This window comes from Lolium perenne, chromosome 1 (genome assembly GCF_019359855.2).
Source record: "Lolium perenne isolate Kyuss_39 chromosome 1, Kyuss_2.0, whole genome shotgun sequence".
NCBI classification, from domain to species: Eukaryota; Viridiplantae; Streptophyta; class Magnoliopsida; order Poales; family Poaceae; genus Lolium; species Lolium perenne.
In genome coordinates, this window is record NC_067244.2 from 35,329,458 (window position 1) to 35,344,103 (window position 14,646).

The 14,646-nt window shown below is 48.4% G+C and overlaps 1 protein-coding gene across 2 annotated transcripts; it reads left to right on the forward strand.

Moving 5' to 3' along the window:
• LOC127346684 (arabinogalactan O-methyltransferase 1-like) lies at window positions 1-5,421 on the forward strand. Of its 2 annotated transcripts, none has more exons than XM_051372968.2 (5): window positions 1-650; window positions 1,537-1,710; window positions 2,125-2,297; window positions 2,663-2,817; window positions 3,712-5,421. In XM_051372968.2, exon 5 carries the CDS (start codon window positions 4,097-4,099, stop codon window positions 4,982-4,984), a length of 888 nt encoding a protein of 295 aa, XP_051228928.1. In that variant the 5' UTR covers window positions 1-650; window positions 1,537-1,710; window positions 2,125-2,297; window positions 2,663-2,817; window positions 3,712-4,096; the 3' UTR covers window positions 4,985-5,421. The 2 variants fall into 2 exon arrangements, with proteins under 2 accessions (XP_051228928.1, XP_051228922.1); XM_051372962.2 differs by having other exon boundaries at window positions 2,125-2,292.
• The last annotated feature ends 9,225 nt before the right edge of the window (window positions 5,422-14,646 follow it).

Genomic DNA, 14,646 nt, shown 5'->3' on the forward strand with positions numbered 1-14,646 from the left:
AAAACCCAACCAACGCCATACGCCACCAGACCCAACGCTGTCTCCTCCTCCACTCACCCCTTTCCTCAACCTCCGCCGGCGGCCTAGATCCCGGCCAACTCCGGCCACTCCCTTGCCCACCGACCACCGCCCCAGAACCCCCTCCTTCCCCTCTCTCTATTCCACCCAAGAGAACCACCAAATCGAACCCTAGCTCGGTATCCCGGCCGATGGCGGCGCCATGGGCGTCCATGGCGACGGCGGCGCCCGGAAGCGGGTTGCGGGCACCCGGATAGACGACCTGCATCACCGTGCGGGGCAAATGTGCCGGCTTGCAATCCCGGCCTTCACTGGCGCTGGCGACCTCAGGGCCGACCGCGCTCCGGACGGCTTCAGCGCCTACCGGACCTCCTCCACGTCGTTCCCCTTCCTTTCCCTCTGCTGGTGATGCCCTGTTGCCGCCGCCGCCGGGAGGAGCTCGCCGCGGCGCTGGTATGGTAGCGGGCATGTGAGGGCGACGAGATGGGGGTCGCCTTCCCGGAGTTGCTGCTGCTAGCGACCTCCGCGACCACCTACCCGAGCTGGTGGCGTCAGCGTCATCCCCGACCTGCACCTGCCGGCCACCACTCCATACAGCTGCAGCAGGCCATCTGCCCAGCCTGATGCTCCCGGTGAGCTCCCTACGCTCCTCCCCCTCTCTGCATATTTGCAAAAATATATTCTTTATTCCATGCTGGATGTGTACGAGTGGAGAGCTAGTTCTGCTCAACGTAATCTCATATTTGTGCGTCTCAGTAGTTGAATTGGTGCACTGATTCGAACATGGTAGATATCTCCCTTGAATGGTGACAAAAGGATTGGTAATGTAGGGAAATAGTACAGGTGACAAGTGACTGAAGAGTCGCATGTTTATTGTTGCAAAATTCAGATACACTGTTGGGTACAACACTAGTTACTTATTTGACCATGTTAATCTTAACACTGAATGCAAGTTATTGTGTCAGCAATGATAGTGAGCACCCAGTGCCAGGCTTCTCATATTATCAATTGCTGCTTGCTAGGGAGATGTGTGCGTTCCTGGCATTGCCACTTTTGTGTTCCAGTGCTCGCATTCTTTATGAGTTGAATTCGTTTAGATGGTACAAGTTATTCCAGTAATTTTGCTTTGCTTTGTTTGTCAGAAATAGGCCTCTGTTAGTTTGGATGTAGTACTTGGTTTTCCAGTTGCAGTTTAATAGGGAATAAGGAGGCATGTTTGCTGTTCCGGAATTATAACTAGCATCAGATTTACCATGATAGACGTGTGAAATAGCTAACTGATCATTTATTGTTCACGATCCACATGTTGACGCGCTCTGCTAAGAAATTCAAGTGTGGATTTTATTTGCTGGGCTAGTCCATTCTGTGTAGTTACCTTCATTTTGGTCAGTATTAATCTTGCTTGTGCTTGCAAGTGGGCATAATTTGTTCACTGCCTTTTGTTGGAAATGGGCCTGATTGTTGTTTGTTCCATCAGCTCTGCACCATTTTAAAAGATGCTGTGTTGTTGTGTTTCAGGTGTAGAAGATGACGACGTGGAACTCTGCTATATTCTTCTACTTTCTGTATTTGTGGAGGCTGCTTGTGGAGGGTCTTGGGTGACTTGCTTTGTGGTGGCAGCTGCGTTGGCTTGCCTTGGGCTGCTTTGGTGATGCCGTTTTTGCTCTGGAGGTTCATTTGGTAGACAGCAATGTAAGCTTTGAAACCCTGGTACCGCATCTGGAATATTTCAGAACATAAGCTGCGTTACACTTGTTGTCATTAATTGCTTAGATCAAGTATTTAGGTATGCCTTTGGTTGGTTATTTGTTGGGAGAAGATGATGCCTTTTGGTTTGATTGAAAATTAGTGGTTTCTGCTATGGTTTTGTTGTTTTGAATTCTGATGGTAATTAACATGGATGAATATTAAGAAATTCAAGTTTGACTTTTATTTTCTTGGCTAGTCCAGTCTGTGTAGTTTCCTTTGTTGTGTTGAATATTAATCGCTTGTTGTTGCAGATGGACAGAATTAGTTTACTGCCTTTTGTTACAGATGGACATAATTGCTGTTTGTTCCATCTGCTCTTGCACCATTTTTAAATGATCGTGTGTTATTGTGTTTCAGGTGAAGAAGAAGTAGAAGAAGAAGGCTCTGCTATATTCTTCTGCTTTCTGTATTTTTGCAACCCGCTTGGGGAGGGTCTTGGCCGACGTGCTTTTGAGGCGGCGGCTTGCCTAGGGCTGCTTTGATGAAGCCGTTCTGGCTCTGGGGGTGCAGTTGGTAGACAACAATGTAAGGTCTGAGACCCCATTAGTGCATCTGGAATATTTCGAAATATAAGCTGTGTTATGCTAGTTGTTATTAATTGCTTGCTTAGAACAAGTATTTAGTCATGCTCCTGTTTGGTTTGGTGTTAGAAGAAGATGATTCGATTGAAAAATAGTTGTTTCTGCTATGGTTTGATTCTGATGGTAATTAACATGGATAAGAATAGAGAATACTGGTAGATTTATATTGGGTGGCATGGATGTCCTAGCGTGCAAGTATTTTTTTGCTTGCTTGCTTGCATTGTGTACATATAGAATTGTTTAGTAGGAGAATCATGCTTGATGAAGACGGACATGCTTGGTTCATTCGTTGATGTTTGTGATGTGTTGTGCAGGTTCTGGGTGACGCTTGGGGTCTGGCGGAGCAATCGTGCTGCTATGTTACTTGAAGAAAAGAAGTTTGAGATGCTAGCCTGGTATGTAGTTGTTTTCTGTGTCGGGCAAGCTAGCAGGCAGAGGCAGCGTACTCCTGTGTGTGCACATGGTAAAGGTGAGCTTGTGTGCTTATTCAGCAAGATTGTTTCTTGTTGGCAGCTGATTATGATGGTATTGGTAGTAATGGACATGTGTTGGGCTGTGTGGTGTTCTCCGATGTCGCTCCTTGGTGAACTCTGTTGCCGGTGGTGCTGCTGGCCGTTTAATTGGTTCCTCAATGATGTAGGTGGTGTGTCTTGTGTGCGCTATGAACCTGGTTACTCCACTAGTGTTGTAGTTGTGCTGCTGGAATCTTATTTTGTAGGACTTGGATCATGTGTAAATGTCAATGTTCAGTAATTGTGAAAGCTCATCGAGGCAGAGGTATAGTTATTAAAACAGCTAGTGGTTGCGCTGCTGAAGGTGTGAGGTTGGGAAGTGGAATTGTGAGAGTAGATGATATTTTTGAGGTGGTGTTGTTGTAATCACAAATTAATTCGGTGTTTGATGCAGAGGATTGAATAATGTTGAGAAAATAGGCATGTGGAAGGAATGTTGAGAAAAATCATACTATTCCCCGTACTAGTAGTAGTTTGCCTGAAGGAACGGGAGCGATTAATAAAGGAGAGGGAGAAGGAATGGATGGCTGGCTTGGCTTTGCTTTGCTTTGCGTCATCGTCCGCGCATGCATATTGGGCTTTCCATCGAGGTAGGAAGAAGCTTTGCATCGTTCGTAGCATTGCAATTCTCTAATGCGGGTTGCGGGGCTGTTTTTTCCCAAGAAACAGCGATCGAACTTTAATTAATCCGGTCCAAGTATTAGTACTAGTAGTACTCTATTTTGTTTGGGAGAAGAAAAAGAAGAGAGTGCAAGGAATCGTACTAGGAGTACTTTAATTCATCCTGTAGGCTCACCTCAGAGCTAGTTTGCACGTGCGGCCTTTAATTTATTTCTTTAATGAATTATAAGGCTTTCGATGGAAGACCCAGCTTTCCGGTGGAGCGGCGTGGGCCAAGTCAACTCATGGCGGCATATGAACCTCCAGAGCAGCGCCTCTTCACCACCTTCCAATCTTCACCCCAAGTCTCGGCCGGCCTCACTCCATTGCTTGCTGCCAGCAGACGGACTACCTCGGCCGCTTCAACGCGCTGCCGCCCTCTGATTCCGAAGATAGTACACCAAAGAAAATCAGAACGAAGTCCCAACAGGAGAAACACTACAAACGAAGCAAAACATCGTCGTCGACACGCACGCACACTCCAAGAAAGCATCCTGAAGCCCCATCGTTGACGATCAATCCCCATTTTCCAACACACACGCACTGAACTCTTTGAAGGTCCGGACAGTTCCCGCAATGAAGCTCCCGGGCCGCCGCCTCCTCGCCGTCGCAGCAGCCGCGTTGCTCGTGGCCACGTCGCTGCTGGTCGCCACCCTCCTCACCGCCTCGCCGCTGCAGTTGCTGCCGCTGCTGCCGTGCCTGCCCGCTGTCACAGCACCCTCGGGTGCCGGGTACAAGCCGCCCGGCCTCGCCGCGCTCGCCGACGCCGCCGTGTACTACGCCACCACACGGACGGTGCCGCAGCAGTCGCGCGCCGAGTTCGCGCTCTCCCTGGACGTGCTCCGCCGCCGCGCGCCGGTGCGGCTGCTCGTGTTCGGCCTCGGCCACGACTCGCCGCTCTGGCACGCGCTCAACCCCGGCGGCGCCACCGTGTTCCTCGAGGAGGACCCGGAGTGGTACCGCGTCGTGCGGTCGCAGTCGCCGCACCTGCGCGCGCACCTGGTCCGCTACCGCACGCGCCTCGACCACGCGGACCTCCTCCTCGGCTCCTACAAGCGGTTCCCCTCGTGCGTCCCCGGCGCCGGCGCCGGCGCCGAGCCCGCCGTCCGCGCCAACGCCGCGTGCCCGCTCGCGCTGCACGACCTGCCGGCCGAGGTGTACGAGAACGAGTGGGACGTGCTCATGGTGGACGCGCCCAAGGGGTACTTCCCGTCGGCGCCCGGGAGGATGGCGGCGATATGGACGGCGGCCGCCATGGCGCGCGCCAGGCGCGGCGAGGGGGACACCGACGTGTTCCTGCACGACGTCGACCGCAGGGTGGAGAGGATGTTCGCCGAGGAGCTCCTCTGCGACAGGTTCCGGGTCGGAGGGACCGGCCGGCTCTGGCACTTCAGGATCCCGCCGGTTTCACGGCGGGCCAACACCACGACGGCGGCCGGCGGTGGCGAGAGGCCGTTCTGCTGACAATGCAAGTTGAGTTCTTTTGGAGACCTCCAAATCCGGCGAAGCGGCAGCAAGGCGCCCTCTGATTCGCCGCCTTGAATCTTGATTCCTGCAAGCCGGCTGCTATGTCCATTGCATTAAATCTGTGCCAAGGCAGATGAACAGGATGCCAGGAACACACAGCGTGTCGTCGTCAATGCCGTGGCAACAGCAGATCTAGGCAGCGACAGGATCACAGGGCCGTACAGGAGAGGACCCATGCCCCATCATATCTCACTAGTGGATTCTGCCTGCTTTCAATCACTTTATCGTTGCAAAGGGGTTTCCCTTTCCTTTTTTACATTATTTGTGTGTGTGTGTGTGTGTGGCGCGATGCTTATATTCAGATCAATTTCGATGCAACCAGAGACTTCCTATGAACATGTGTAATATATAATACTTTTTTTTGTAATTATGAAGATTTAGTGTTTTTTATGGCATTAAGCTTCAGGAATTAGTAGAGAATAATTTACTAGAGTAAGTATGATGATACTTCCTTCGTTTCATAAATTTTGTCGTGGTTGTACTTCACACTAAATTAAAGACAATAATTATGCAATGGAGAGAGTAGAAAATAACATGGTCAAGTCTTTAATATACCTTTTATGACTTAAAATTTCATTGATCTTTTTTACATGATTTTCATAGAATTAGTATCATGAACTTCTTGGTTTCCATAGAAAGACAAAATTTCCAAGAGTTAGTATCACTAAGTACCCGAAGTTAGTATAGTGGAATTCTTATATTAGAAGAGGGGAAAAATCATGAGATCCATGAATTTTGTTTCAAAAAAATTAGGAATGAAAATTTAAGCTTTCATATAAGAACATAATTCATGAAATTAGTACCGTAAGAATTATTGTGATTAGAATCATATTTTTCATCAACTAGTATATAAATTTTATCACAACTTAGTATCACGAAATGCCATGAAAGTGCAATTTGTGAAACAAAATAAACATCTTCACCATTTCGTAAATAATGCGAACTAATTAAAAATTTCCATGTGTGTCGCAAAATGTTTTAATGATGTAATTAAATTAAATAAAAAATATTATTTAGTCTTAAATAATAATGGAATTTCAAAAATCGGCAGGAAAACCCAAAAACCCCATTAAGGATATTTGTGACCAATCAATTTTATTTATAAAAAGTCCATTCATGGGACTTTATTAATAGGAAACTATTGTTCCTACAACGTTATAACGAAACACTCAATCTAGGATCCTCAACAACCCAATTAGACGACTCATCATGGGAAGTAACATAGACAATAATATGAAATGTTATCACAAATCCTATAAACTAATAGAGATTAGCGTAAGTATATCACACTTGTCCATGTCCCTACCTCTATACTGCATAGTATTGTAGACGTACTATCATAGGTAGGGATGAAAAGTTGTTATCACTACATTTTAACCAAGTCAGAGGTGGGCCGTGATTGAGATGGGCTTAGAGAATATGCACGGAAGATATTCATGAATCGGCCTTGTATAAGAATTTGGGCTGGGTTGCCCGTGTATCTGTAAATTATAGTAGGTTACGTGTCGATTAGAATTAAGAGATAGAGTTTAGCTCGTACACGGTTAGGATTATTTCCAAGTTAGAAAGTCTACGGACTATAAATATGTATCTAGGGTTATTGAGAAAGGAGGATGATCACGTTCGCAACAAATCAATCTAGGCGCATCGCCACCCCTTGTTTCGAGGGTTTCTTCCGGGTAAGCACCATGCTGCCTAGATCGCATCTCGCGATCTAGGCAGTATCGAGTTTATTCATTGTTCATGCGTTGCTCGTACTGAAGCCTTGTTGATGGCGAGTAACGTAGTTATCATAGATATGTTAGGGTTAGCATCGATATTATCTTGATGTATTCGTTTAGTTATGCTATCCCTAGATGTCTAGCTGACTTTACACCTATTTTAGGTGTAAGGGCAGCACCTTGCTTAGTCTTTATTTAGTAGATTTGATCTGTTACGGTCGTTCCTTGTCTCCCAAGGATTAGTTTAATATCTGCATAGTTAGGCCTTACAAACGGGTTGAATGATCCAGTAGTGCATCAGGTATAGTTTGCTGATCCTAGATGGGACGTTCTGGGAATCAACACTACGTTGGTTTTTAGGCCTTGTCTAGAGCTGGTTTTCTATTATCTTTCGTATCTGCCAGGCTCAACTACGTGTAGGATGTTCCGGTTATGCGGTGAAAACCCTAGATCGTCGTAGATCGCGTTAACTTAATATTGATCAAGCAGGACCACCATGTTATCGTAGATCCAATACGAATCATGGGTGGATCGGCTCCTTGAGCCGATTCACAGGATAACCTGAGAGCCGATCGAGGCTCGTATTTAATGTTTACGTGTATGCCATGCATGAAACTAGTCGAAGCAATCCATCACCTTCCTGACCAGGTATAGGTCAGGTGGCACGCCCTTGCACCAGCTTGGACGCGTGCCGGAGCATTGCGGGCCGTCGCCCGAGGGACCAGGACCCACCAGCAGTCCTGGGAGCCTCCCGGCTCTACGTGTTGCTCGTCGCTGCTCGCCGGTGGGTTTTGGTGGTCAACACATTCTGGCACTCCCGGTGGGACATTCTTCTACATCAACTGCATCAACATCTGCACCAGAGATGGCGGAAGACCCAGTCACGTACGAAGATCTGACTGAGGAACATAAGAAGAAGTATAATGAGCTTAAAGCTCTCTTCGAAGCCGACCTCATCGGCTCTTTCGAGAGGACCCGTACACATGGCATTAGATGGAAAGGGTTCTCAGCTGAAGGCGCCCTCGATGAAGTGGATCTGTCTACCGCTTCAGAAGAGCGCACCAGAGCTCTGCGTCAGGAAGTCAATTACATGGTGGCTCATTCGCTACACCGCCATTCTAAGAGCCTGGTGAACGCTTTCTAGCGCGTTGCGCTTCGCGTGGTTCAGGAGATCATGAAGCATCAGTACTCTCCATCAGGACCTACCCTAGGGACTCACCAAGGAGAGATACCGTTCCATACCAGGCCGCAGCTGCCATTCTCCCTTGCAGCTCCAGAGCCGCCGGGTTCACCGGCGTACGTCGTCCACAAGATTGGCGGCGATCCTGGTGATTACCAGTTCTTGTGTGAACCACCTAAGGAAATCCCGCACAGATACATGTGCACGTACGTGCCGGACTGCAATAACTTGGCGCGCACGAATCAGGTTACAGCAGGAGGGATTTCTGGAACAGCAGGAGGGATTTCTAGAGTAGACGCCGATAAACAGGCGTGGCTGGCCAAATATGCCACCGCAACGAGTCATCAAAGCTCGTCCCCTGCAGCTAACACTGTGGACCAGATCAGTGCAATCTTGAGAGACCAGTTCGGCATGGTGCCAAAGAGGAGGGCAATCGGCTATTCCAAGCCGTACCCCAACGAGTACGATTTGATTCCACTACCGCCCAAGTATCGGCTCCCTGAGTTCTCAAAGTTTAGTGGCTCAGAAGGCTCTAGTTCAATTGAGCATGTGAGCCGATATTTGGCACAGTTGGGCATGATTTCAGCATCAGATCAGTTACGTGTGAGGTTTTTTGCGCAATCTCTCACAGGATCGGCTTTTGGGTGGTACACCTCGTTGCCACGAGATTCAATCCGGACGTGGAAGCAGATGGAAGAGCAGTTCCACATGCAATATCACTCAGAAGCTTCCGAGGCTGGCATTGCCGATCTGGCACAAGTACGACAGAAGCGTGGAGAGACGGTATCGGAATACATTCAGCGCTTCAGGACCGTCAGGAACCGATGTTATTCGGCTCGTTTGAATGAGAAAGAAGCAATCGATCTGGCAGTGTTGGGTCTCGCGTCGCCGATCAAGGATATGGCTTCCCAAGCAGAATACACTTCACTGGCGCATATGGTTCAGAAATTATCGTTGTATGAGCAGCGCCACCCAGAATTGTACCAGGACAAATTCAAACGCCCGGTAATCCTGGTTGAGACAGAAGTGGATGAAGACTCTGCTGGAGACCAGGAGGTAGCCGTGGCTGAATGGGCTCGGGGGGCAAACCCCGTGTCCTGCAAATGGGTTAAACCACAAGGTCCTGCAAAAGGGTTTGACTTCGACGTAAGCAAAGTTGAACAGATTTTCGATCTATTGCTTAAGGAGAAGCAGCTGAAGTTACCCGAAGGCCATAAAATCCCTACTGCGCAAGAGATGAACGGAAGGCCATACTGCAAGTGGCATCACTCGTTCACTCATACCACCAGCGACTGCAAAGTGTTGCGTCAGCAGATCCAAATGGCGATAGAACAAGGCCGTCTGATTTTCAGCCAGTATGCCATGAAAGTGGACACGCAACCGTTTCCAGCCGTCAACATGGTGGAGTGCAATCACGCCACGAGACGCCGGCCGGATTTCTCGTTCAGTATTAACATGGCAGGGCCTGTATACCACCCTGGTAAGGACAAAGAAGAGAGCAGTCGCTCTCGTGGCAAGGAAAAAGAGGAGGCCGGCCCACGCGACCGGCCCCGATATGCTAACAGACGGTACATTACAGAGGAGCAAGTGAGGAACGTGCGGTACCAACGACCACTCTCCGAGCATCTCCTTAACAAGTATGAGAGTCAGTACGACCAATGCCGGCAAGACAACGTAGACGACGAAAGGGATCGTCGGTCTAGGGTAGACGACAGGAAATATCGTCGGTATGATAGAGACGACGAAGGATATGAGCGCCGCGCTAAGGAAAGGTCAAGAGAGCAGGACGACATGGACAGACACTGGGACTGTCCTTTCTTCAAACATTGCTGGGACTCAGGAATGAGCCGATTGCCCACAATCGGCAACTGCCCAGAGTGTAGACAGAAGAAGAAGGACACAGGAGACGTGTCAGTGTTCCAACGTCTAGGGCCTCTCCCATCTCGGAACAAGCAGGCTGAGCCTCTCGGGTAGAAGATCTCGAGGAGTTAGAAGATGATGAAGAAGAAGAAGACAGATACCACCGGCCAAGGTGGTGCCCTGATGGACTCAGTCACTCTCAAAAGCGTAGGGTTCAGCGACTACGTAGCATGGAGGAAGCCGAGAGACGATACCTGCACGCGTTAAGGAAAGCGCGGCCTGATCTGGCCGCGAAAATTCAGCAAACTCTGGACGAGGAGGGTCGTCCACAGAAGAAAGAGTGGCGCCCCAAACAAAAGAAAGGCAATGATAAGGCATCGGCTGGCACAAACATGGTGTTCATACTTCCGTCGGAGTTCTACGCTCCAAGAGCAGAAGAGGCACCTGTAGCACAGCTTGACTGCGGCCCACGGCCAGTTATCTTTGAAAAGCCAAGAGAAAAGAGCTACAGGCATCTGAAGGCCCTGTACTTAAGAGGTTATATCAACGGGCAGCCTGTCAACAAGATGCTGGTTGACACGGGAGCGGCAGTCAATATAATGCCATACTCCATGCTACATCGCCTGGGACGCTCTAGCGCAGATCTGATCAAAACCAACGTCACATTGAGCGACTTCAACGGCCAAGCATCAGAAGCACAAGGTGTTCTGAGCGTGGATCTGACCATAGGCAGAAAAACCATCCCTACGTCATTCTTCATCGTCGATAGCAAAAGCACCTATGCTGTCCTGCTAGGGAGGGATTGGATCCACGCTAACTGCTGCATTCCATCCACGATGCACCAATGCTTGATACAGTGGGATGGAGATGAAGTGGAGATCGTCCATGCAGATGACTCAGCCGAAATCTCAACGGCTGGCATGAACTTTTGGGAAGCGGAAGACCAAGAGCTCTCTGGAGTCAGTTTGGACGGCTGTGAGCGCATCGAAGTGACAAAAAATGGGGTGAGGCTGGTCTGATCCACCGGCCTGACAGTGTAGCAAGAGCAAAGTCTATGGACGTACGTGGCAAGGTCGATCCCTGCGATCGGCCCCAAAAAATAAGAAGTAATGATCTCAACTCAAACATGTCACGTAGTCGTAGTAACGGGACTCCTTCCCGTGGTAAAACACGTACAAGATGTAAACCTTCATTGAGCAATGCAATCAAAATGGGGGCCGATTCCAGCAATCGGCCCATATTATCCTCGCTATACGTTTTGCCTGTGTTGAGCATTGATCTAGCAGGCGACGGAAAGCTAGGGTATGGGTTTACATCGGCTGATGAGCTAGGAGAGGTTGACATTGGTTCTGGGGATAAGCCACGACCAACTTTTATCAGCAAAAGTTAGATCCACATCCGAGGAGCCTGATGATAGCTCTGTTGAAAGAATACCCAGATTGCTTTGCATGGGATTACATAGAGATGCCTGGGTTAGACAGGAGCATCATTGAGCATCGGCTCCCTCTCAAGAAAGGATTTCGGCCGTTCCAGCAACGTGCACGACAGATGAAGGCCGAAATTCTAGAAGAAGTCAAGAAGGAGATCGAGAAAATGTTGACCGCCGGATTCATCAGGCCATGCAGGTACGCTGAATGGATTTCTAATATCGTACCTGTGCAGAAAAAGGATGGCCAATGGCACGTCGCCATAGATTTTCGAGATCTCAATAGAGCCACTCCAAAGGATGAATATCCCATGCCGGTAGCAGAGACATTGGTCAATGCAGCTGCTGGTCACAAGGTTTTAAGTTTCATGGATGGCAACGCCGGCTACAACCAAATTTTCATGGCTCCAGAAGATATACACAAGACTGCATTCAGAGTACCATGTTCAGTGGGCTTGTTTGAATACGTAGTCATGACTTTTGGACTGAAGAATGCCGGTGCAACGTATCAAAGAGCCATGAATTACATCTTTCATGATCTGATCGGCAAGTTGGTGGAAATTTACATCGATAACGTGGTGGTCAAGTCTGTCTCCGTAGAAGGGCACTTGGAGGATTTGCGACGTATCCTGGACCGAACTAGAAAATTCGGGCTAAGAATGAATCCAAAGAAGTGTGCTTTTGGTATAACGGCCGGTCAGTTCTTGGGTTTTTTGGTTCACGAACGTGGAATTGAGATCGACCTGAAAAGTCAGGAGGCAGTGCGCACCATGCAACCACCTACCACGAAGAAGGAACTCCAATGTCTCATCGGCAAAATCAACTTCGTCCGTAGATTCATCTCCAATCTGTCAGGACGAATCGAGCCGTTTATGGGATTGGTGAAAATTAAATCTGTTGACGAGTTTCACTGGGGGGCAGAGCAGCAGCGAGAGTTTGACGAGATTAAGGAGTATCTAACGACACCGCCTGTGCTAGTTCCGCCTCAGCAAGACAGACCATTCTATATCTACTTATCAGTAGCTGACACTTCCATCGCGTCAGTGGTGGTGCAACTTTATGATGGTCTGGAGAAGGTGGCTTTCTACCTCAGCAGAAGGATGTTGGACACAGAGACAAGGTACCCTGAGATCGAGAAGTTGTGTCTCTGCCTATTTTTTACCTGCACCAAGCTTCGTCACATCTTTCTGTCAGCGGAAATTGTCATCATATGCAAGTCAGACGTCGTCAAACACATGTTGTCGGCTCCTGTTTTGAAAGGCCGACTCGGTAAGTGGATGTTTGCATTGTCAGAATTTGATCTCCGGTATCAGCCTGCGAAAGCAGTCAAGGGACAAGCGTTGGCCGATCTTATTGCTGAACGAATCAACACTGATATAGCAGCATTATCTGTACGTGCATGGGCCATGTTCTTTGATGGATCGGCTTGCGATGATGGTTGCGGCATCGACATTCTACTCGTGTCGCCTCGGGGGGCAACATATTCCTTTTCCATCAGGCTATCTACCCCTTGCACCAACAATGTCGCTGAGTATGAGGCAATACGCAAGGGAATGGAGTTGCTTTTGGAAGCCGGGGCAGAAGCGGTGGAACTTTTTGGAGATTCAAAATTGGTGATTTCCCAGCTCACGGAGGAATACAAGTGCGACAGTGAGTCACTCTTCCCATTATGGATGCAATGCCGTGAGCTGATGGCACAGTTTAGGTACATAAACTTTAATTGGATCCCAAGGTCACAAAATACCGAGGCCAACGATCTCGCACAGGTGGCATCAGGCTACAAGGACGTAACAGATGGAGCCGATGTTCAGGTGCAGTTCCTGGAGCAGGATGACTGGAGAGCCGATATCTTCAATTACTTGAAGGATTCGGCTCGGGGGGCACCTAAACGGATAAGGTACAAGGCCATGAAATATGTCCTTATAGGAGATGACATGTTCTACAGGACTTTGGAGGGGTTACTTCTCAAATGCCTGGGACCAGCTCTTACACGAGGTACACGAAGGCGCCTGTGGAACTCACCAATCGGCTCATAAGATGAAATGGCTGATCAGGCGATCAGGGTTTTACTGGCCCACCATGCTTGAGGATTGCTTTAGGTACTATAAAGGATGTCAAGCGTGTCAGATGTTTGGGAAAATTCAGATGGTACCCGCATCAGCAATGAACCCCATCATCAAGCCTTGGCCATTTCGAGGTTGGGGCATGGATATGATCGGCAAAATCCATCCTGCATCGAGCAAAGGCCACGAGTGGATTTTGGCCATTACAGATTATTTCACTAAATGGGTGGAAGCCGTCCCTATGAAGTCAGTAAAATCAGAAGATGTTATCAATTTTGTGAAAGAACATGTCATTCATAGATTCGGGATTCCCCAGACTATCACGACCGATGGAGGTTCGGTCTTCATTTCTAAAGAGTTCAGAAAGTTCTGCGACGACATGGGAATTAAGCTGATCCGATCGTCTCCATACTATGCTCAAGCAAATGGGCAAGCTGAAGCGTCTAACCAGAGCCTCATCAAGCTGATTAAGAGAAAAGTTGACGAGCACCCTAGACGCTGGCATGAGGTATTGTCAGAAGCTTTGTGGGCTTATCGCATGTCATGCCATGGGGCTATAAAAACCTCGCCATACCAGCTGGTCTATGGGCAAGAAGCCGTATTGCCTTGGGAAATTACGGCTGGATCGAGACGTGTTATGTTTCAGAATGATCTAACAACTGAAGAATATGCAGCCCTGATGAGTGATAGTATTGAGGATCTGACGGAACTCAGACTTTGGTCGTTGGAGAAGATTAAAGAGAACAAAGCCAAGGTAGCTCGTGTATACAATAAGAAGGTGATACCAAAGGAGTTTCAGGTTGGTGATCTAGTATGGGAAGCTGTGTTGCCATTAGAAACTAAGGATAAAGCATATGGTAAATGGTCTCCTAATTGGCACGGGCCGTACAGAGTCGACCAGGTTCTGAAGGGTAATGCATACATGCTCGAGCAGCTGGACGGTGTTAAATTCCCAGTAGCTGTCAATGGTCAACATCTCAAGAAATATTTCCCAAGCATGTGGGATGACGGGCAGTGAAATATGGGGGCCGATGCATAAAATCGGCCAGTAAAAAAAAATTACATACAAATCACAGCCGATGCACGGACATCGACTTTAGAGAAATATGCAAAACAACAAGATACAAGTACAGCCGATGCACAGACATCGACTTCAGACTAAAAGCCGATGCACAGCCATCGATTCTAGAGGTACAAGCTCAATTGAGCAGTTATCATATTACATATAGAGGCTCTACAGTGGCGCGAGGTGATTCTGCCATTGGATTCTGCCATTGGATTCACTGTGGAGTTAAATCTGCGTGATTGAGATCTAAGATTCGCGTGGCCGTGAGTTGGATCTGTTCGAG

Bases quoted from the DNA above. Each gene is read 5' to 3' on its own strand.
- LOC127346684 (XM_051372968.2), top strand. From the start codon at position 4,097: ATGAAGCTCCCGGGCCGCCGCCTCCTCGCCGTCGCAGCAGCCGCGTTG.